This window comes from Armigeres subalbatus, chromosome 1 (assembly GCF_024139115.2).
Source record: "Armigeres subalbatus isolate Guangzhou_Male chromosome 1, GZ_Asu_2, whole genome shotgun sequence".
NCBI classification, from domain to species: Eukaryota; Metazoa; Arthropoda; class Insecta; order Diptera; family Culicidae; genus Armigeres; species Armigeres subalbatus.
Window position 1 is genome coordinate 25263901 of NC_085139.1, and position 25075 is coordinate 25288975.

Genomic DNA, 25075 nt, shown 5'->3' on the forward strand with positions numbered 1-25075 from the left:
GTCCGTAGAGGACTACCGGTCTTATTAACGTCTTGTACATGACACATTTGGTGCGGTGGCGAATCTTTTTCGACCGCAGTTTCTTCTGGAGCCCGTAGTAGGCCCGACTTCCACAAATGATGCGCCTTCGTATTTCACGACTAACGTTGTTGTCAGCCGTCAGCAAAGATCCGAGGTAGACGAATTCCTCGACCACCTCGAAGGTATCCCCGTCTATCGTAACACTGCTTCCCAGGCGGGCCCTGTCGCGCTCGGTTCCGCCCACAAGCATGTACTTTGTCTTTGACGCATTCACCACCAGTCCAACTTTTGTTGCTTCACGTTTCAGGCGGGTGTACAGTTCTGCCACCTTTGCAAATGTTCGGCCGACAATGTCCATGTCATCCGCGAAGCAAATAAATTGACTGGATCTGTTGAAAATCGTACCCCGGCTGTTACACCCGGCTCTCCGCATGACACCTTCTAGAGCAATGTTGAACAACAGGCACGAAAGTCCATCACCTTGTCTTAGTCCCCGGCGCGATTCGAACGAGCTGGAGTGTTCGCCCGAAATCTTCACACAGTTTTGCACACCATCCACCGTTGATCAGTCTGGTAAGCTTCCCAGGGAAGCTGTTCTCGTCCATAATTTTCCATAGCTCTACGCGGTCTATACTGTCGTATGCCGCCTTGAAATCAACGAACAGATGGTGCGTTGGGACCTGGTATTCACGGCATTTTTGAAGGATTTGCCATACAGTAAAGATCTGGTCCGTTGTCGAGCGGCCGTCAACGAAGCCGGCTTGATAACTTCCCACGAACTCGTTCACTAATGGTGACAGACGACGGAAGATGATCTGGGATATCACTTTGTAGGCGGCATTAAGGATGGTGATCGCTCGAAAGTTCTCACACTCCAGTTTGTCGCCTTTCTTGTAGATGGGGCATATAACCCTTCCTTCCACTCCTCCGGTAGCTGTTCGGTTTCCCAGATTCTGACTATCAGTATGTGCAGGCAAGTGGCCAGCTTTTCCGGGCCCATCTTGATGAGCTCAGCTCCGATACCATCCTTACCAGCTGCTTTATTGGTCTTTAGCTGTTGAATGGCATCCTTAACTTTCCTCAAGGTGGGGGCTGGTTGGCTTCCATCGTCCGCTGAACTGACGTAGTCATCTCCTCCGCTGCCTTGACTTTCACTGCCTGTACTCTCAGCGCCATTCAGATGTTCCTCGTAGTGCTGCTTCCACCTTTCGATCACCACACGTTCGTCCGTCAAGATGCTCCCATCCTTATCCCGGCACATTTCGGCTCGCGGCACGAAGCCTTTGCGGGATGCGTTGAGCTTCTGATAGAACTTGCGTGTATCTTGAGAACGGCACAGCTGTTCCATCTCCTCGCACTCCGCTTCTTCCAGGCGGCGTTTCTTCTCCTGAAAAAGGCGGGTCTGCTGTCTCCGCTTCCGTCTATAACGTTCCACGTTCTGCCGGGTACCTTGCTGCAGCGCGACCGCCCGCGCTGCGTCCTTCTCCTCCAGAATCTGTCTGCACTCTTCGTCGAACCAATCGTTCCGTCGACTTCGACCCATATACCCGACGTTGCTCTCCGCTGCGTCGTTAATGGCTGCTTTAACTGTACTCCAGCAGTCCTCAAGAGGGGCCCCATCGAGCTCACCCTCTTCCGGCAACGCTGCCTCGAGATGCTGCGCGTATGCAGTGGCGACATCAGGTTGCTTCAGTCGCTCTAGGTCGTACCGCGGCGGTCGTCGGTACCGAACATTGTTGATGACGGATAGTTTTGGGCGCAGTTTAACCATCACCAGATAGTGGTCCGAGTCGATGTTAGCGCCACGATATGTCCTGACGTCGATAATGTCGGAGAAGTGCCGTCCATCAATCAGAACGTGGTCGATTTGTGATTCTGTCTGCAGTGGTGATCTCCAGGTGTACCGATACGGGAGGCTGTGTTGGAAGTAGGTGCTACGAATGGCCATATTCTTGGAGGCGGCGAAATCAATTAGTCGTAGGCCGTTTTCGTTCGTCAGCCGGTGAGCGCTGAACTTTCCAATAGTCGGTCTAAACTCCTCCTCTTGGCCAACCTGAGCGTTCAAATCTCCTATGATGATTTTGACGTCGTGGCTTGAGCAGCTGTCGTACTCACGTTCCAGCTGCGCGTAGAATGCGTCCTTATCATCATCAGTGCTTCCGGAGTGTGGGCTATGGACGTTGATTATGCTGAAGTTGAAGAACCGGCCTTTGATCCTCAACCTGCACATTCTTTCATTGATCGGCCACCACCCGATCACGCGCCTTTGCATATCGCCCATCACTATGAAAGCTGTTCCCAGCTCGTGTGTGTTGCCGCAGCTCTGGTAGATGGTATGATTACCTCTAAACGTTCGCACCATTGATCCCTTCCAACAAACCTCCTGCAGCGCTACGATGCCGAATCCACGGTCCTTGAGCACATCGGCGAGTATGCGTGTGCTCCCGATGAAGTTGAGAGATTTGCAGTTCCACGAACCGAGTTTCCAATCGCTAGTCCCTTTTCGTCGCAGTGGTCTTCGCCGATGGTTCCGGTCCGTACTCTCTTGTTGATTGTTCGTTGCTTATGATTTTTAAAGGCTGGCTTGCAGGGCCTGGCACCAAACCCCCTAAATTTCCGGGGGGCCATTCCCCCCTATTTCCGGTGGACCCTGGTGCCCCGTTTCCCTTAGAGTCCCTCGCTGGCACTCGGACGATGATCAGCCGCCCCTAACATGGAGAACAGACGCTGTTGTGAGCCGATCCTGACATGGAGAACAGACGCTCAATAAGATTTACACCTCCGAAGAGGAGCAAACCCCCCTTCCCTGTCAGCATACGACCATAGTTCCCACCGGGGTTGGTTACCCGATCTTCCCTAAATGACCAACTACCAGGAGAGCTGTTTAAACACGGTGGTGAAGCACTGGCTAGAGCGCTGCACTGGGTCATTACCAAGATTTGGGAGGAGGAAGTTTTGCCGCAGGAGTTGATGAAAGGTGTCATGTGTCCCATCTACAAAAAGGGCGATAAGCTGGATTGTAGCAACTACCGCGCAATCACATTGCTGAACGCCGCCTACAAGGTACTCTCCCAAATTTTATGCCGTCGACTAGCACCACTTGCAAGGGAGTTCGTGGGGCAGTACGAGGCGGGTTTTATGGGCGAACGCTCCACCACGGACCAGGTGTTCGCCATTCGTCAAGCACTGCAGAAATGCCGCGAATACAACGTGCCCACACATCATCTATTCATCGACTGCAAAGCCGCATATGATACAATCGATCGGGACCAGCTATGGCAGCAAATGCACGAACACGGATTTCCGGATAAACTGACATGGTTGATCAAAGCGACGATGGATCGGGTGATGTGCGTAGTTCGAGTTTCAGGGGCATTTTCGAGTTCATACGAAACCTGCAGAGGGTTACGGCAAGGTGATGGTCTTTCGTGTCTGCTATTCAACATCGCTTTGGAGGGGGTAATACGAAGAGCAGGGATTAACACGAGTGGTACAATTTTCAATAAGTCCGTCGAGCTATTTGGCTTCGCCGACGACATAGATATTATGGCACGTAACTTTGAGAAGATGAAGAATGTTTACATCAGACTGAAGAGGGAAGCCAAGCGGATCGGATTAGTCATCAACACGTCGAAGACGAAGTACATGATAGGAAGAGGTTCAAGTGAAGACAATGTGACCCACCCACCGCGAGTTTGCATCGGTGCATGCTTAAAATCAATAACACAGAGATATGTTTGCTTCACACAAAATGGACCTAATGCAGAACAGCACCTAGATGAGCGACAGTTACACAGCCACAAAAATAGCTCGTGTGGTTTTATTGAAGCTTGGATTTCAATATTTTCAACAGTATTTGGTTCCTCATGAAACAAGGAATCTGTACAAACGTTTACATGTTGAAAAGGACCGTTATCACGACCGTACGAGGCATTTTTGTGCCTGTGTAACTGTCGCTCATCTAGGTGATGTTCTGCATTAGGTCCATTTTGTGTGAAGCGAACATATCTCTGTGTTATTGATTTTAAGCGTGTGGTGACGAATTCGAGGTGGTAGAAGAATTTGTGTACTTGGGCTCACTTGTGACTGCCGAAAATGATACCAGCAGAGAAATTCGGAGACGCATAGTGGCTGGAAATCGTACGTACTTTGGACTCCGCAAGACGCTCCGATCGAATAGAGTTCGCCGCTGTACCAAACTGACAATCTACAAAACGCTAATTAGACCGGTAGTCCTCTACGGACACGAGACCTGGACGATGCTCGTGGAGGACCAACGCGCACTTGGAATTTTCGAAAGGAAAGTGCTGCGTACCATCTATGGTGGGGTGCAGATGGCGGACGGTACGTGGAGGAGGCGAATGAACCACGAGTTGCTGTTGGGAGAACCATCCATCGTTCACACTGCGAAAATCGGACGACTGCGGTGGGCCGGACACGTAGCCAGAATGTCGGACACTAACCCGGTGAAAATGGTTCTCGACAACGAGCAACGGGCACAAGAAGGCGAGGTGCGCAGCGGGCAAGGTGGATCGATCAGGTGGAAGATGACTTGCGGACCCTCCGTACACTGCGTGGTTGGCGACGTGTAGCCATGGACCGAGCCGAATGAAGAAGACTCTTATATACCGCACAGGCCACTTCGGCCTTAGTCTGAATAAATGAATTGAAATGATGAACGTCAGGTAGGTCGCGTTGAAAAAGGAATATATCTGTCAAAGCTTCGTTGTGGATAAACAAAAAAAAAAGAGTTCAATCAAAGGTAATTGCCTATTTCCGGGGATTAAACCACCCGACTTGGACGTTAATTTACAATGTTATGAAAACTCATATGTGAATATGTACGTTATGTGGAAGATATTGATTTGAAAAATGTATTGGAGGTAACCACTTTCCCTTCGATGGGACTCGAACCCATGACCCTACAGTACGCTAGACTGGTGCTTTAACCAACTAAGCTACGAAGGACCTCCGTCGGCCTTCGCAACCTAGCGGCTACTGAACGAGCTCGAGATTCCCAAATTGGACGCATAGTCAAATCACTCGCAATCCATTTATCAAGCCAATACTTCCACATGTGTATTGTACACGTCCACATTAGAGGAGCGTGAGTATTTAGAATGTCTGGCGGCTATGCGGTCGGGTCTGAGCTTGACGACCGACTGGCAAATAGCTTACACAACCTCACTTGATCAGTACCGTTGCTGATGAAGAATGTGTATAGCCGCCAGACATTCTAAATACTCACGCTCCTCTAATGTGGACGTGTACAATACACATGTGGAAGTATTGGCTTGATAAATGGATTGCGAGTGATTTGACTATGCGTCCAATTTGGGAATCTCGAGCTCGTTCAGTAGCCGCTAGGTTGCGAAGGCCGACGGAGGTCCTTCGTAGCTTAGTTGGTTAAAGCACCAGTCTAGCGTACTGTAGGGTCATGGGTTCGAGTCCCATCGAAGGGAAAGTGGTTACCTCCAATACATTTTTCAAATCAATACCTTCCACATAACGTACATATTCACATATGAGTTTTCATAACAAAAAAAAAAGAGCCAACTCCATACAAAATTAAAAAATCTGCATTTGAAATTTGAAAAAAATGGCAGGCCGCATCCTGGTCCAAAACTTACTTTAACTCATATAATGAGCTAAAGTAAGACAAAGAATTTGAATTAGAAGAATTTTATCATGCTGAGCCAGAGCCAAAGTTATTGAAGGAAGCGTCCCTGAAAAGAAAACAACTTATACAGAAAAGGCTAAAGCTTTGGTGTGAGGGTCGATCAGCCAAGACAAGGCGGAGCAGGATCAAGTTTAACTGGAAACATTCGATCGACGAGCGATTTCGAATCCAATTTAGGTAAAGGTTAGGTGTTAAGTAAAGCATTAGATGTCAACAAAGAGCTAATACACCGGTTCTGGAACATTCTGTTCGCGATAAACTGCCAAGAGCCAATAAATCCTGAAAAGCTAGACAGTTATTGTAAAGCAACCTACCGGTTATATTTGCAGCTGTATGATTGGTATAACATTCCTGCTACGGTGCATAAAGTCCTTGCCCATGCTGGGGATATAATAATTCATTCACCAGCACCAGTTGGAGTGTTGGCTAAAGAAGCAGCTGAGCGTCAACATAAGCACTTTAAAAAAAGTCGGACTTATCATGCCAGGAAATCTTTAAGAGGGGATAATTTTCATTCGTGCTATGAACTTGTTGGATCCTTTGATAAGCTCCCTCAACTTAGGTAACCGACTTCAAAATAAATCTCATCTGGAATATCCAGAAAAGGTTCAAAATTTTTTAGTGACTGAAAGTTCCTGCAGTACAACAGATTCGAGTACAGAGAAAAATGCTCTAGCAGATATTTTAATCGATCTTGAAGAAATAAATAATGATTTTGTTGAGGATGTTCATGTACATAATGATTAAATAAATGTTGTTGCAGTATACTTGTACATCTTGAAGCTTTTATTACATTGAGTTCGTATACACAGTAAAAAAAATTTTGTAATATTACATCGGATTGGATGCACATCATCGCCGTCGTAATTCGTGTGTGTTATTACATCTGATTTGTGTACCAGAAAATGACGTAATTGGCATTTTGTCGCCAAAATGAAACGATGTAACACGTAATATGTTCGACGTAATGAAAAAAACGACGTAATAACCAGCCAGCACAAATCTCGCATTTGGCTGCTGGGTTAGGGGTGTTCAGGAATTTTCTTCCATGTTTACAAAATGCATATCAAATAAAAGTTATATTTGTTTTTATTTCTCATAGTTTTGCACGTCAATATACAATATAATAACTAATTATTTCATTTTTTAAACTAACACTATTTTGAAGCAAAATTTGTTTGTTAGTACCTAAATTTAGCAATATTATATTTTTCCAGTAACGGGTTTTCCGGATATTTTATTCTTAAATTTTCAGTTTTTCATGCTTAAAGGTTAGTTTTTTTTTTAAGATTTTCGGATTTTTGAGAGACTCGAAAAAAATATTGTCCCAGATTATTTCCAGCCAGCCAGCCATTTTATTCATTTAACGTTTTTTGACACATTTTGATTTATTTCGCCAAACAAACATCTTTAAAAAGTCCTCCTCAAATTCCCCCGGAAACTCCTTCAGGAATACTCCGAAAATTCCTCTAGGATTTTTTTTGGTAATTTCTCCAGTAGTTCCTCCGAAAATTCATACAGGTGTTCTTTCGAGTATTCCCACAGGAGTTCCTTCGAATTTTTCTCCAAGAGTTCCTTCAGAAATTATTCCAGGAAATGCACAAAAGGAGAAAATCATCCAAGAGTTCATACGAATAGTCCTCCAGGAGTTCCTTCGGAAATTCTTTTAAGAATTTCTCTGCTTCCGGGGGATCCCTCCAGGATATCCTCCGGAACTTCTTTCGGAAAATCCTCAAGGAGTCCCTACGGAGATTTCCAAAGTAGTTTTAGAGTTCTTATGGAATGTCTGTCGAAAGTTCCTTTCGGTAATTACTCCAAAAACAGCTTCAGATTAACCTCCATAAATTCTTCCAAGACTTCCTCCAGTAGTTGCTCTGAAAACTCCTCCAGAATATTACTCCGGAAGTTCCTCATGGAATTCCATCTTTCAGAAGTTCCTTCAGGAATTGCTTCTGAAGTTCCTCCACGAATTCCTTGGGAAGTTCCTCTAGAAAATCGTTCGGAGATTGCTTCAAGAATTCCTTCAAAAGTTTTTTCAGGAATTCTTTCTGAAGTTCTGAATTTCGGAAGACCATCCAGGAATTCCTTCGGAAGTTGCTCCAGGAATACCTCCGGTAGTTCCTCCAGGAATGCCCCCGAAACATCCTCCAGGAATTCCTCCGAAAGTTTCTCCAGTTATTTCTTCGGAAGTTCTTTTGAGAATCCCTCCGGAAGTTCCTCCTGCAATTCCTCCAGCAGTTCTTCCGGGAATTCTCAGGGGAGTTCTTCCAGGAATTCCTCCAGAAGTTCCTTCACTAATTCCTTCGGAAGCTCCTCCAGGAATTCCTTCGGAAGTTCTTCCAGGAATTCCTTCGGAAGTTCCTTCAGGAATTCCTTCGGAAGTTTCTCCAGGAATTCCTTCGGAAGTTCCTCCAGGAATTCCTATGAAAGTTTTTCAGGAATTCCTTCGGAAGTTCCTCCTGCAATTCCTCCAGCAGTTCCTCCAGGAATTCTCAGGGGAGTTCTTCCAGGAATTCCTCCAGAAGTTCCTCCAGGATTTCCTCTGGGAGTTCCTCCAGGAATTTCTTCTGAAGTTCCTTCACTAATTCCTTCGGAAGCTCCTCCAGGAATTCCTTCGGAAGTTCCTCCAGGAATTCCTTTGGAAGTTCTTCCAGGAATTCCTTCACAAGTTCTTCCAGGAATTCCTTTGGAAGTTCCTCTAGGAATTCCTTCGGAAGTACCTCCAGGATTTCCTTCGGAAGTACCTCCAGGAATTCCTTCGAAAGTACCTCCTGGAATTCCTTAGGAATTTCTTCCAGGAATTCCTTCGGAAGTTCCTCTAGGAATTCCTTCGGAAGTTCCTCTAGGATTTTCTTCGGAAGTTGCTCCAGGAATTCGCTCGGAAGGTTCTCCAGAAATTCCTTAGGAAGTTCCTCCAGAAACTCTTTCGGAAGTTCCTCCAAGAATTCCTTCTGAAGTTCTTCCAGGAATTCCTTCAAAAGTTTCTTCTGGAATTCCTTTGGAAGTTCCTCCAGGAAATCTTTCGGAAGTTCCTCCAGGAATTCCTTCGGAAGGTCCTACAGAAATTCCTTCGGCAGTTCCTTTAGGAATTCCTCCAGAAGTTCCTCCAGGAATTCCACCACAAGTTCCTCCAAGAATTCCTCCGAATGTTCCGCCACAAGTTCCTCCATTAATTCCTCCGGAAGTTCCTCCCGAAAATTCTTCGGAAAATCCTCCAGGAATTCTTTCGGAAGTTCCTCCAGGAATTCCTCCGGCAGTTCCTCCAGGAATTCCTCCAGAAGTTTCTCCAGGAATTCTTCCAGGAGGAAGGAATTCTTCAGGAATTTTTTTTCGAAAGTACCTTAAAATTCCTCAGGTAGTTACTTCAGATATTCCATCGGAAATTCCTCCAGGTAGTCCTCCGGAAGTTCGTGCATAAATTCTTTCGAAATTTTCTTCAGGAGTTTCCCCATGGGTTGCTGCAGGCCAGGATTTTATCTGGAAGTTATCCTCGAAAATTTCTCTGAATTCCTGGAGGATCTTCAGAAGGATTTCCTGGAGCAACTTCCGAAGTATTTTCTGGAGAAACTTCCGAAGGAATTCCTGGAGGAACTTCCGAAGGAATTCCTGGAGGAACTTCCGAAGGAATTCCTGGAGGAACTTGCGAAGGAGTTCTTGGAGGAACTTCCGAAGGAATTCCTGGAGGAACTTCCGAAGGAATTCCTGGAGGAACTTCCGAAGGAATTCCTGGAGGAACTTCCGAAGGAATTCCTGGAGGAACTTCCGAAGGAATTCCTGGAGGAACTTCCGAAGGAATTCCTGGAGGAACTTCCGAAGGAATTCCTGGAAGAACTTCCGAAGGAATTCCTGGAGGAACTTCCAAAGAATTCCTGGAGGAACTTCCAAAGGAATTTCTGGAGAAACTTCCGAAGGAATTCCTGGAGGAACTTCCGAAGGAATTCCTGGAGGAACTTCCGAAGGAATTCCTGGAGGAACTTCCGAAGGAATTCCTGGAGGAACTTCCGAAGGAATTCCTGGAGGAACTTCCGAAGGAATTCCTGGAGGAACTTCCGAAGGAATTCCTGGAGGAACTTCCGAAGGAATTCCTGGAGGAACTTCCGAAGGAATTCCTGGAGGAACTTCCGAAGGAATTCCTGGAAGAAATTCCTGGAAGAACTTCCGAAGGAATTCCTGGAGGAACTTCCGAAGGAATTCCTGGAGGAACTTCCGAAGGAATTCCTGGAAGAACTTCCGAAAGAATTCCTGGAAGAACTTCCGAAGGAATTCCTGGAGGAACTTCCAAAGGAATTTCTGGAGAAACTTCCGAAGGAATTCCTGGAGGAACTTCCGAAGGAATTCCTGGAGGAACTTCCGAAGGAATTCCTGGAGGAACTTCCGAAGGAATTCCTGGAAGAACTTCCGAAGGAATTCCTGGAGGAACTTCCGAAGGAATTCCTGGAGGAACTTCCGAAGGAATTCCTGGAGGAACTTCCGAAGGAATTCCTGGAAGAACTTCCGAAAGAATTCCTGGAAGAACTTCCGAAGGAATTCCTGGAGGAACTTCCAAAGGAATTTCTGGAGAAACTTCCGAAGGAATTCCTGGAGGAACTTCCGAAGGAATTCCTGGAGGAATTTCCGAAGGAATTCCTGGAGGAATTTCCGAAGGAATTCCTGGAGGAACTTCCGAAGGAATTCCTGGAGGAACTTCCGAAGGAATTTCTGGAGGAACTTCCGAAGGAATTCCTGGAAGAACTTCCGAAAGAATTCCTGGAAGAACTTCCGAAGGAATTCCTGGAGGAACTTCCAAAGGAATTTCTGGAGAAACTTCCGAAGGAATTCCTGGAGGAACTTCCGAAGGAATTCCTGGAGGAACTTCCGAAGGAATTCCTGGAGGAACCTCCGAAGGAATTCCTGAAGGAACTTCCGAAGGAATTCCTGGAAGAACTTCCGAAGGAATTCCTGGAAGAACTTCCGAAGGAATTTGTGGAGGAACTTTTGAAGGAATTTCTGGAGAAACTTCCGAAGGAATAAGTGAAGGAACTTCTGAAGGAATTCCTGGAGAAACTTTCAAAGGTATTCCTGGAGGATCTTCCGAAGGAAATCCTGGAGGAAGTTCTGGAGGAATTCCTGGTGGAACTGCTGGAGAAATTGCAGGAGGAACTTCCTGAGGGATTCTCAGAAGAACATCCGGAGAAATAACTGAAGAAACTTTCGGAGGAATTGCTCGAGGACCTTTGGGGGGAATTCCTGGAGGAACTTTCGGAAGTATTCCTGGAGCAACTTCCGAAGGAATTCCTGGAGGAACTTTCGAAGGAATTCCTGGAGGAACTTCCGAAGGGATTCCTGGAGGAACTTCCGAAAGATTTCCTGGATGAACTTCCGAAAGATTTCCTGTACACACTTTTGAAGGAATTCCTGGAGAAACTTCCTGAAGAACTGCTGGAGGAACTTCCGAAGGAAATGGTGAAGGAACTTCAGAAGAAATTCCTGGAGAAACTTCCGAAGGTATTCCTGAAGAACTTCCGGAAAAAAATCCTGGAGGAACTTCCGGAGGAATTCGTGGAGGAACTGCTGAAGGAATTGCTGGAGGAACTTCCGGAGGGATTCTAAGAAGAACTTCCGGAGAAATGACTGGGGAAACTTTCGGAGATATTCCTGGAGCAACTTCCAAAGAAATTACTGTAGGTACTTCCGAAGGGATTCCTAAAGGAACTTCCGAAGAAATTCCTGAAGGAACTTCCAAAGGAATTCCTGGAGAAACTTCCGAAAGAATTTCTGAAGGATTTTCCGAATGAATTCCTGGAGGAACTTCCGGAGGGATTCTCAGAAGAACTTTCGGAGAAATAACTGGAGAAACTTTCGGAGGAATTGATAGAGGAACTTTCGGGGGAATTCCTGGAGGAACTTCCGGAGGTATTCCTGGAGCATCTTCTGAAGGAATTCCTGGAGATACTTCCGAAGGAATTCCTTGAGGAACTTCCGAAGGAATTCCTTGAGGAACTTTTGAAGGAATTCCTGGAGGAACTTTCGAAGGAATTCCTGAAGGAACTTTCGAAGGAATTTCCGGAGGTACTTCCGAAGGAATTTCCGGAGGTACTTCCGAAGGAATTCCTGGAGGAACTTCCGAGGAATTCCTCGGGGAACTTCCGAAGGAATTCCTGGAGACACTTCCGAATGAATTCCTGGAGGAACTTCCGAAAGAATTCCTGGAGGAACTTCCGAAGGAATTCCTGGAGGAACTTCCGAAGGAATTCCTGGAGGAACTTCCGAATGAATTTCTGAAGGAACTCTCGAAGGAATTCGTGGAGGAACTTCCGAAGGAATTTCTGGAGGAACTCCCGAAAGAATTCCTGGAGGAATTTCCGGAGGATTTCCTGGAGGAACTTCCAACGGACTTCCTGGAAGAACTTCCGTAGGAATTTCTGGAGGAACTTCAGAAGGAATTCATTTCAAAATTTTAAAATTTTGATTTTTTTTAAATTTTTAATTTTTCAAATTTTTAAATTTTTAAATTTTTAAATTTTTAAATTTTTAAATTTTTAAATTTTTAAATTTTTGAATTTTTAAATTTTTAAATTTTTCAATCTCTAAGTTTTTAAATTTTTAAATTTTGATTGGCTAGATGTACCAGTTGTGGCTATTTCACCAGTTGTCGCACTAGTGCTTTATATGCCAATTAACCAATCAAATCACCGCAAACCAAGTTTTTATCGATAAAGCATATTCATTTGATAGGATAACACCTTTGATTTCCTCCAAAACAAGCAAACCATAATTGTAAAAATTGATTTTGCTTATTTTTTTACGTCCTTTGTACCAGTTGTCGCACTAGTGGTCCCAATTTGGTCAGTCCCATAAGAAAACAAAGGGATTTGCCAAATAAGAATAGTGCCACAACTAGTGCATGCGTTCCTATTATGGATTAATCAATTTTAAGGATAATAACAAATTTCATTGTGGTTTTCACAGCTGTTCTAAGGAACAGAAAGTAAAACCTTTCGCTTGATATGCCTTTTACTTATTTTATTTAAAGTTTAAAATTTTTAATTTTTTTAAGTTTTTAAATATTTAAATTTTTACATTTTTAAATTTCTGATTTTTTTGGTTTTTATTAAAAAATAATGAATTTCCATTTAAATTTAAATTTAAAATTATTAATTTTAGATTCTACATTTTTAGTGCGTACGTGTTTTAATTGACCGGAAACTGACCGGAATTTCACCTGCTTCTCATATGCGGGTCCGGCGGAGCACTTCACTTGGAATTGATCATTGATCAGAAAACATTGATCAGAAAATAAATAAAAACAATTGAAAAATAAACAAATCTCGGGTACTTATTCAAAAGGACGTATGTGATTTTGTAAACAAAGATTGAAATGTCGATTTGTCCAATCCGATAGCACTCCCACGCAAACCATCACCACAGAAAGGTAAGGCAGGCCTTCGGCTACCTGTTAGTGGTGCTCGTTTGAATCTTTGTTTACAAAATCACATACGTCCTTTTGAATAAGTACCCTAGAAATACCTAGCACATTGATTTAAGATCAATTCAAATTATTTCCTGCTTTGTTACCCGTTTGTTGCTGATTGGCATTGGCAATCCGATGGTTTTGTCTTCGTTTCCTCTGCCTCATTGGGTCTGTTTACCCGTAAACAGTCCATTTCCAACACTGTGGTTGGATTTCCGCCGGATCATTGTCCTGGAACGAAAATGGAATCACAGCTTGAAAATAACAAATCATAAAATTGTAGGAGCTTCCGTGCATCGGACATAACTTACCTGATGTATTCCTTTTGAACCGGAAGGGATTCTGATGCCTCGCTGAAATCTTCGATCGAGTATCCGTAAACAATAATCCACTAGGAAATCTTTTCCGAATTAACATTTTCGCGACCGAAATACCAACAATTCAAAATGAGAACTTATCGTTTGATTGACTGACAGTTCTGATTCGGTTACGTAATATTACATATATTTTGCACAATATATCACCTCTAATGTAATATTTTGTAATTAAACAAGTAATATTACGCTAGTTTAGCGCAGACATAGAAACATTTTCACCAATCAGATTTCACGTTGCGCGATGTATAAATGGATCAATTTGACGTAAAAATACGTTAAATCTAGTTTTACATAGAAATATTAGGTACATCTCGTGAAGTTACGTCGCGGCATATTAATATTTTTTTTGCTGTGTAGCCTTCATAGAGCTTTAAATTGTATTCCCTTTACGTCTGATCCAATTTGAAAAATCTTCCGAAGACAACCTGTTGCGCTTGTAGATACAAAAGCCTGTATTCCGCGGATTCTTTGGGCAACTTAGAACATATGTGCAACTCAATACACACAAAAACAATACACAATTTTTTAGTTCGAACTCTCCAGGTCAGTGCTTCAATAAAATACATATCTATAGACTACTGTGACGGCGAATGTGAGCAGTTAGTGGAAGAGAAGAATGCAGCATGAACAAGATTGCTGCAACACCGCACGAGGGCGAACGAAGTACAATATAAACGGGCGCGGAACAGACAAAACTCGATTTTCCGGAGGAAAAAGTGCCAGCAGGAAGATCGAGACCGTGAAGAGACGGAGCAACTGTACCGCGCTAATAACACACGAAAGTTCTATGAGAAGTTGAACCGTTCATCAGACTGAAGACGGAAACAATGCTGATCGGACATGATAGGAAGAGGCTCCACCACGAGTTTGTATCGGTGGTGACAAAATCGAGGTGGTTGAAGAATTCGTGTACTTGGGTTCACTGGTGACCTCCAATAACGATACCAGCACTGCCGTGAATCGCATATTTGTCCCATATGAATGGGAAACCCAGCAAAGATGGGACAGATGTGCGATTCACGCCAGAGCAGGGAAATTCAGAGATGACACGGACACAAAACCTGAACGATACTCGTGGAGGACCAACGTTTTTGGAGCTTTCGAAAGGAAAGTGCTGCGTATCATCTGTGGTGGGATGCAGATGGCGGCCGGTACGTGGAGGAGGCGAGTTGCAACAGCTATTGGGAGAATCATCCGTCGTTTACACCGCAAACATCGGAAGACTGTGTTGGACCCAGCATGTAGCCAGAATGTTGGACAGTAATCCGGTGAAAATGGTTCTTAACAACGATCCGACGGGCACGAAAAGATGAGGTGCGCAGCGAGCAAGATGGATAGATCAGGTGGAAGACGATTTGCCGCTCTCCGTAGACTGCGTGGTTGGCAATTGAATTGCCATAACATCCCAAATGGGAATCCAAATGCAATTGGGACAAGAATGTTAAATAATATATGACAGCTATCAGAAAATCAAACAGCGCCATTCATTATACAGTTTGTGAGTGGGATCCAACTTCCTTAGTCAACCATGCAGTGCACTATCGTTATCTATCCGATTCAGCATTCACTAAATTGATTTTCAATTTTTATAATTATTCCAAATCACATATTTTTTCAAAGAATGATGATGATGATGATGATACTACCATCTATTGTAGCAAGGCACCTGCCGATAGCAATGGCCATATCTGGAAAACGATTTGATCATGATTATACTACTGTTTGTATTTCACCAAACTCCTGTATGAAGGGCCAAAATGGGTGGAGTGGTTCCATAAGCAAAGACACTTATGCGAATCCACGGGATGAATAGAGAATCTCCTTCCAGAAGAAAGTTCGTACATTCAATATTATAATCTAGCCCTCGTTTCCCAGATTGACCCAATAGATGGGGAGAAGAGCCCGCCCTCTATCCACGAGATGTTAACAATAGGAAGTTGGAATCACATATTTTTTCAAAGCAATGCACAAAAAAAAACTTTCAATTTATAACTGTGGAATGTAAAGCCGTTCTTTATATTTTTTATGCACAATCTCTGCCAGAAGTTTTTTTTTCTGTATCTGCTGAGATACGGTTTACCTAATCTTTGCGTAAAATGGAATGACCGTACATAACATCGGATCATCCGTCTGTTATTCTACGAAAATCCTACGCTTCTTTTTCTCGCATTTGATAAAAGTTAGTACGGCAACTCATACAAATTTTTATGCCACATAAACAAAAGCCACAATCCAACATCTATAAACATCCTGAAATGACATCCGAAACGACAAAACAGGAAACACATTACTCTGTTGCCCGCACACTCGGTAGTCAACTTCAGTCGCCGGAAATAAATTGTTTTCACCTGAGTGAACGTCTTCTTTCGACAGGTGGAAGAAACAAAACAAAACTTGCCAGCTCCAATCTTTCGAAGCCGACATTTCGCCATAAAGATGACAATAAATTTACAAATTTTTCCTCGGTTATTCCACCACCAGCCTCACCCAATCTGGGATCCCCACCCAAGACAGAACACCCAATCCGCAAAATTTACGTACCATAAACTCGTGTTCAACCATGCCGACTTCCGCGAGGAATTGTTTCATAATGTTTTCGTACTTGGATGACAAATGGTGCGCCAACGACGGCCGGGTCTCCATCTTGTCCAGGCTCTTGATCAACTCGAGGCCCAAGTTGGCCGACCTGTTGCCGAGAAGGGCAGAGCATGAGAAGAATCACTGCCGTGTATATGCCGGCTTACGTATATAGAAATGCCGATCTCATGTCCCGTGTTTGTCCCACGAGGAAATCGCTTTTCGGCCAGCCCCCCACATTCCGAGTTTTATCGGTTTGATTTATGTTTTCATTTCGGTCCCACTTTGGGGCTTTCCGGGCAACCGAAATCTGTCACTTACCTGAGAGACGCGATGCAATGGTCCAGTGCGATCCGTGCCTCGTGCTCCACCTGCTCGACGCCCTTGTAGAAGTACTCGAGGGTGGCCTCCCAATTGGCCAGGTTGCTCGGCACGAAGATGTCGTAGTCCACCGAAATGATGTGATTGATGAGACGATAAACCTAGTTCCGACCGGCGTCAACGAGGATGAGAGAAAGAAAAAATGACACCCATCAGTGCTGATTGATTATGCATTAGCCGTTTTGCGTTGACGAGCGGCTCTGGTAGGCCGGTAGGCGGGCAGGCTATTACGGGGAGTGTTTTTAGCTTTGACAGCGGAACAGGATCGGACGATTATGGGATATGATAGAACATGGAAAGCAGTGTTGACCTAAATTAGTTGGGACGGTTGTATTGGCTACAAAATCTGATCTGTTCCATCTTTTATCGAAAATTAGTGGAGTTAGGAAAAATAGTATAATTTTGGATGGAATTCTATGGTCTTCTTTTAAAGTATTTTAGTGGTTTGCAGAATAACTTAATATACATCCCAAGGAACAAAAACGCGTAACTATTGGACCTGTTGGCTCAGAGAACGAAAATATTTAAGCCAGCAACCACTAATCGAAATGCTATGGCCAGCTTGTTGAATAAGCAATCATCGAAACAATTTGCAATCATTTTCCATCCGATTGTCGAAAACGAAACCAGAAAAGTGGTAAAACTTTTCCGTTGCTGCTTTGGGCCCTACGAAAGGATTCATTACCACAAGCGCTTAAGCCTCCTGTTTGCAACAAGAGGGGCAACTTTATTTCCAGCATTGTATAACTACCGTGCAAGCTAGAAATTGAAATGGTATGGTAATTTTCCTTTGCCGCATGAGCTCGAGACAACAGGTTCTGTTGGCTGTGAGCTGGATTACATATCCAGTTTCACCGGCTTGCCTCCCTATGCCCTACCACTTGAAATCAATTCGCGGTCAAATGAGGTAATTCAGAAAAAGTTTCTCCTTCTGGTTGGATCCAATTTGTTTTGGTATTTCGTTCCCCAGCTCAAATTAACATAAAGCCGTTTTCGGATTACGTTAACTAGTCATTGAATACGTATTCCAAATTATTCCACCACGAATTTCATACCTTTGTCAATATGTTATCCACCTCCTCCGGTGCGCTGATCATCGTCTTCAGATTGTGGTCAAACATATTTTCGAACTCGATGAAGACCTGCGAACCGGAAAATAAAAACCAACGTTAGTACATAATTCCTAACGACGACGGAACAAACAATCAGTACCTTGGCAATGTTGGCCGTGTCCTGGCTGATTCGAGTCATGTGATCAACGTTCCGGAACAGCACGTTTCGGTCAAATTCCCAGCGGGAACCGATGCCGGTTTTCTCGATCAGGGCACGCGTTTCCATGTAGGAACGCTTCCAGGCGCGCAGCATTTCGGCACAGTTGGACGCCGTGCGGAAGATGTAGCTGGGCGAATGCCTGCAAATGGAGTGACCAAAATGGACAATAATTATTGTGTAATGCAGTATTTATAAGTTCTGTTCTTTATAAATTTTCGGTGTAATGCCATAATTTAGTCGGTTATATCCCGAGCGGTAAGAGGCGCGGCTACAAAGCAAAGACCATGCTGAGGGTGGCTGGGTTCGATTCCCGGTGCCGGTCTAGGCAATTTTCGAATTGGAAATTGTCTCGACTTCCCTGGGCATGAAAGTATCATCGTGTTAGCCTCATGATATACGAATGCAAAAATGGTAACTTGGCTTAGAAACCTCGCAGTTAATAACTGTGGAAGTGCTTAATGAACACTAAGCTACGAGGCGGCCCTGTCCCAGTGTGGGGATGTAATGCCAATAAGAAGAAGAAGAAGATATCCCAGCATAAGTCTGCAACTTTATTGTGACTGAATCTGGTCGCATATGAGTTGCAGTAACCTATAAGGAACATGTATGCAGCTAGAGATGTTTTTTAGCTTTCTGTCAAATAAAACCATCCCTTTCGCCTGTTTTGGAATGTCGTTCACATGTAGGGTAATTGCGGAAAAGGATGTTGTGTTGTTCATCTAGGGTAAATCTGTTCGAACAGAATGCGTTCATTATTCGGCCGCAATTTCATCAGGAATACTTGTCTATTTTTTCACGAGATAATAAATTGTTTCCATCAAATTGACATCCACCAAATAATATGGAGAATATGATTTTTACTAGTAAAGCGATTGACTCTTCTAACCATGTTTAGTTAGGGGGGTCCCGTAGCGTAGTTGGCTACACGTTCGCCTTATAAGCGAATGGTCATGGGTTCGATTCCCAGCCCCTCCACCAAACCCTCGTCAGTCGCCGGATCCGCAGCCCATACGATGGCGTTTTGGGGAACGCGCCTTACCGTCGCGGCTGCCTGATGACGACTGACAACTTGTTCTTCTCGGAGGCATTCCTCCAACGTTACCCGGATTAAATGGCAACCAAACAATGCAACGATCATTGGATAGACGACATGGACAAACGGACACAATGGACTCACGACAAGATGAACTGGCGAACGACAACAATAACGAATAATGGATATCTAAAAATAGATTCTGTGTGGATTCTGTACAGCAGAATACCATAGTAGATCTCGGCACAGTAGCGGTCAAGAACACAGAGTGCCTACCAAATAAATATATGAATAAAAAAAAAAAAAAAAACCATGTTTAGTAATTGTGATTTCAGGTGATGCGCGTTATATAACTAGCGTCATTCTGTTTTGGATACAAGTAAATACAAACTTTCGATTAACGAAGAGTTATCTAGTTTAAGCACGTTTATCCAATAATATTCGTTCAAGTTATTTGTGTGCAAAGTGGTCCTTCAAACCAGTTTGTCGGGAATCGCGATTTGAAAATTAATTTATGAGTGAATTGTTAGCTGCAGCGTGGTCGATGATTATTCTCTAATACGGGGGGTGTTGAGGTGCAATAGCACTCGCATGGAGAGATGGATTCGAGCCCGCATAGACTCAGCTGCATTCACCTGAACCATTAAAGAACGATCCTTAATCTAAAAAAGTAAAACTTCCAGATCGGATTAGAACACATACTAGGTAAAGTATAAGAACCTGATCCACAATGATGTTAACATGTCTGACATCGATAAGTTTTCTTATTTGACAGCATTTTTTTTTCTTCAATTGAGATTTCGTTGGCATGGCAAATGCTAAGTTCTGCTACTGTTGGTACTTCGTGTACGAAGAGCACCTGAATGGCGATATGGCAGACAACGGTGGCGGTATGGTAATGAACCTAGGAGCACACGCGCAGGCCATGCGACTTCCGGCTCCGAATCTCCAGGAAATCCAGGAGGAGATCGGCCGGCTGAAAAAAAACAAAGCCCCTGGAGTTGACCAACTACCAGGAGAGCTGTTTAAACACGGTGGTGAGGCACTGGCTAGAGCGCTGCACTGGGTAATTACCAAGGTTTGAGAGGATAAGGTTCTGCCGCAGGAGTGGATGGAAGGTGTCGTGTGTCCCATCTACAAAAAGGGCGATAAGCTGGATTGTAGCAACTACCGCGCAATCACATTGCTGAACGCCGCCTACAAGGTACTCTCCCAAATTTTATGCCGCCGACTAACACCAATTGCAAGAGAGTTCGTGGGGCAGTACCAGGCGGGATTTATTGGTGAACGCTCTACCACAGACCAGGTGTTCGCCATACGTCAGGTATTGCAGAAATGCCGCGAATACAACGTGCCCACATATTATTTATTTATCGACATCAAAGCCGCATATGATACAATCGATCGGGACCAGCTATGACAGCTAATGCACGAAAACGGATTTCCGGATAAACTGATACGGTTGATCAAGGCGACGATGGATCGGGTGATGTGCGTAGTTTGAGTTTCAGGGGCATTATCGAGTCCCTTCGAAACGCGTAGAGGGTTACGGCAAGGTGATGGTCTTTCGTGTCTGCTATTCAACATCGCTTTGGAGGGAGTAATACGAAGGGCAGGGATGGACACGAGTGGTACGATTTTCACGAAGTCCGTCCAGTTATTTGGTTTCGCCGACGACATTGATATCATGACACGTACACTGTTCGAACGAATCATGTACATTTACGTCAAATATCATGCACATAATTGGAGCATGATAAACGATAGAAATTTACATTTCATTTTATCTTTACATCACTTATCATCTGTTGTTTTAAATTTACATGTTCTATTTTATGCTATATAAATAAAAAAAATCGGTTAACATGAGAATCGAACTCAGGTCCGCGGAGTGATAGCCCGTTCTGATACCACTCTACCGTCTTCACTTCTTGAAACCGACGTTGCCCAAAGAATAACAGGTTCTGAGTTATGACGATTCAAACATAAAGTATCGAACCCGTCGTGATGGGTCTTCCACGAAAGGCTGAATCACATAAGGCTGAAAACTCATAAGGCTGAACACGAAAGGCTGAAACTCACATAAGGCTGAAATAACAAAAGGCTGAAACTCGAAAGGCTGAAAAATCGTGAAAAACCAATATTAGTGGAAGAATTCACATTTGACGTTAAAAGGGGCCCAAACTAAAATGATCCGCAATCTTCTTGTGACTTTTTATTGCCTTCCAATTTTTATACGGACTTCTTATTTTTTTGTCTATACAGCTCATAAAATTTTGAGTTAAAATAGAAGGGAACAAGACTTAATTGTTCTTGATTCTTTTATTTGGTTTTTGATTCTTGCTAGATTGCTTTCTATTTTTTTATTCTTTTTTCTTCTCCCTTCTTCTTCTTCTTTTTACTTTTTTATTCTTTCTTCTTTTCCCCTACTTCCTTCTCTCTCTTTTTTCTTTCTTTTTTATTCAATTTTTTTCTTCCTTTATTCTTCTTTCTTCTTCAATCCTTCCTAGTTCCATCTTCCTGTTTTTACTTCCTTCCTCGCTCTATCTTCTTTCTTCTTAGTTCATCCCTTATGATTCTTCCTTCTTAATGTCTCCTTCCTTATTCCTATTCTCTTCTTCCTTCTTCTGCTTTCCTTGTTGCTTCTTTTTTCTTCCTACTTCTTTTTTCTGGTTTCTTCATCCTTCATTTTTCTTTGCTCTTCTTCTCCCTTCTTCATTTTTTTCTTTTGCTTTATTATTTCTTCCTTCTTCCTTTTCCTTAATTTTTCTTCTTCTTTCTTCCTTCTTTCATCTTTGATTTTTCATCCTTTATGTCTTCTTTCCTCTACCTTCTTCCTTTTTCCTTATTCCTTTTTCTCTATTATTTCTTCATTCTACTTCCTTTCTTCTTCTTTCTTCCTTTTTCGACCTTTTACCTTTTTCAATCCTTTCATTTTCTTTTTCTTCCTTCTTTCTTGTACCTTGTTTCTTTAACTTTCTTCTTTTGTCCTGTTTTCTTCTTCCTTCATTTTCCTTCCTTTTTCCCTTTTGCCTTCGTCTTTCTTTTATCTTTTTTTTTCTGTTTTCTTCATTCTTGTTCCTTCTTCTTTCTTCCTTCTTCATTCTTTTATCTGAAATGTCCAACTTATCGACCCGAAATGTAGGTATGAAGATTACCGGCAGAGAACTTATAAACCGTGATTTGTGGAGCGAGAATGAAATGGTTATCCTCTGTTATGGGGTTGAGGGATATTCGATGCGATTTGCGATCAATTAAATCTGCTAAACGAAAGTTTGAGCAGAAAAATCGGTAATTTTTCGTTGGCGCTTGGTGTGGTTTGACTGAACCCCGACCAAATAGACTTTTGTCTTCTTTAAGGTGTCAGATACGAATGACCATAATCATTTATTTCATTATCGACGAGACCTGCGTCTCTCAGATCGTCTGTTTAGACAATCGTATATGCTTCGCAACCGTTTACCGGATTCTGATTCAGCATAACACTTTGGATACCTTTGGATAACACACTAACTTTGGATACCTCATTATCTTTATCTTTCCACCTTCCTTGTTTCTTCTTGCTTCATCATTATTCCTTCTTTCATCTTTATCTTACTTTTTCCTTCTTCTTTCTTCTATGTTCTTTCTTCAATCTTTCATCTTTTTCCTTCTACCTTCTTCCGCCTTCTTTCTCTCTTCTTCCGTCTTCTTTCTCTCTTCTTCCGTCTCCTTCTTTCCTCCTTTCTTCCTTTCTGTGCAAATTTTATTTTTTATTGTTATACTTTATTCTTTATTTTTTATTCTTTATTCTTTATTCTTTATCATTTATTCTTTAATTTTTATTCTTTATTCATTATTCTTTATTCTTTATTCTTTATTCTTTATTCATTATTCTTTAATCTTTATGTTTTATTCTTTATTCTTTATTCTTTGTTCTTTATTTTTTTAATTTTTTTTATTCTTTATTCTTTATTCATTATTCTCTATTCTTTATCAATTATTCACTTTCCAATCACTCAACCTAGTTGGTTGAGATTCATTTCATCCCATCAATTTCAGTCTTTCGATACATTTCAGCCTTCTGATACTTTCAGCCTTTTGAGACTTTCAGCCTTTCGGGATTTCAGCCTTTTGAGTTCAGCCTTATGAGCATTCAGCCTTATGTGTTTCAGCCTTTTGTAGGACACCCGTCGTGATCGGGTTCTGGCTAGGTAATGTAAATTTACATGCACTGAGTAGGCGCATGCGCATCGTCAAGGAGGAATATCTGACTGGATGAAGTGCAAGAATTTGAAGTTTTTCCATCGATTTAAGTAAACGCCTGATGAAGTACACCGATGAAATGCAGCATCATGGATGCTGCTTTGTAGTCGTAATGAAAAATCTTCACTTTAGTATGACGGTGGTCGAGAACGAAGGTTTCCTGCTGCATTTGCAGATGCCTTGATGGAATTGTTTGTTTTGTTTACATTCTACCGAGATCATCGCCAGCGTGGCAATCTTTAGTTTCGGTTCACATAATATCATGTAAACTTAATTGTTTATAAATGAATTTTCAGGGTGAAGAAAGTATTGTTTTCAATTAAGTGTAGTAATAATGGTAAGGTGCTATATTTATACGGTTTAATTCACGCTCTGTTTATGTGCAGGTTTTTCTACGCATAATTACATTGAGAAAACGATTACATGATCTGCATTTACATTAGTTTTATTGATTACATTACCAGTAAAAGTCAAATTTTTTTGCTGTGTAACTTTGAGGGGTTGGAGGAAGCCTACTTCAGACTGAAAAGCGAAGCTAAACGGATTGGACTAGTCATCAACACATCGAAGATGAAGTACATGATAGGAAGAGGCTCAAGAGAGGTCAATGTAAGCCACCCACCACGAGTTTCTATCGGTGGTGACGAAATCGAGGTGGTTGACGAATTCGTGTACTTGGGCTCACTGGTGACCGCCGATAACGATACCAGCAGAGAAATTCGGAGGCGCATAATGGCTGTAAATCGTACGTACTTTGGACTCCGTAAGACGCTCCGATCGAATAGAGTTCGCCGCTGTACAAAACTGACTACCTACAAAACGCTTATAAGACCGGTAGTTCTCTACGGACATGATACCTGGACGATGCTCGTGGAGGACCAACGCGCACTGGGAGTTTTTGAAAGGAAAGTGTTGCGTACCATCTATGGTGGGGTGCAGATGGCGGACGGTACGTGGAGGAGGCAAAATGAACCACGAGTTGCATCAGCTGTTGGGAGAACCATCCATCGTTCACACCGCGAAAATCGGAAGACTATGGTGGGCCGGGCACGTAGCCAGAATGTCGGACAGTAGTCCGGTGAAAATGGTTCTCGACAACGATCCGACGGGAACAAGAAGGCGAGGTGCACAGCGGGCATGGTGGATCGATCAGGTGGAGGACGATGTGTGGACCCTCCGCAGACTGCGTGGTTGGCGAAGTGCAGCCATGGACCGAGCCATGGACACGTAGCCATCATCAACATTACATGCTCCTTGTTTTGCGGGTGACATTGACATCATTGGTGTTGATCGCAAAACACGAGAAGAAGATTTCGTTCCTTTTAAACGGGAGACGAAAAGAATAGGACTGATCAAAAACTCTGTCAAAAATAAGTACCTGGTGTCTGGCAGAGAACGGGGTTGTAAAACGTTGTTGGTCCCGACATGGAAATGGATGCAATGTGATTTGTGGTTGTCGATGAATTTATATATCCTGAAACACTTATTACATGTGATAATGACATCAGCCATGAGGGGAAAAGACGTGTGGTGGCTGCAAGTAGGACTTCCTAGCGAAAAATACTGCGCTCTATACCTGGCAACATGGTAGAAAATGTTAAATGACGTAGGCCCTTGAATCACGACTTATGCCAAAGGTTGAAAAATGCAAACATCGGCATGCTAATGAAATACAGCAGATTACAGTGGGGTGGACGTGTAGAGCGTATGGAATGTTATGTTTAGCAGAGAACTTGGAAGAGGACGTTGGTTCCGGGGTAGACCCGCACTCGCTGGCTGTGTGACCATATTAGTATAGGTAGGCCCTCCAGAAATTTTAAAGGTTTGGTGTCAGACCTTGTAAGCCAACCTTTGAAGAAAACAGGCAACGACAATCACCAAAAGAATATGAACCGGAACAATCGGCGAAGACCACAGCGACACAAACGGACTAGCGATTGGAAACTCGGTTCGTGGAGCTGCTTATTCCTCAACTTAATCGGGCGCACGCATGCATACTCGCTGCAGTACTTCAGGACCACGAATCACCAGCTAGGAAC

The 25075-nt window shown here is 43.2% G+C and overlaps 1 protein-coding gene across 2 annotated transcripts in view; it reads right to left on the reverse strand.

The window, feature by feature from the left end:
* LOC134222877 (dynein axonemal heavy chain 10) overlaps positions 1-25075 on the reverse strand; it is a 332935-nt gene that overhangs the window by 262590 nt on the left and 45270 nt on the right. For both annotated transcript variants that reach the window (XM_062702027.1, XM_062702022.1), the window contains 4 exons: positions 17699-17897; positions 17542-17628; positions 16427-16587; positions 16070-16214 (listed from right to left, as the gene is read on the reverse strand). In XM_062702027.1, the coding sequence (XP_062558011.1) occupies positions 16070-16214; positions 16427-16587; positions 17542-17628; positions 17699-17897 (592 nt within the window). The remainder of the gene's footprint in view (positions 1-16069; positions 16215-16426; positions 16588-17541; positions 17629-17698; positions 17898-25075) is intronic.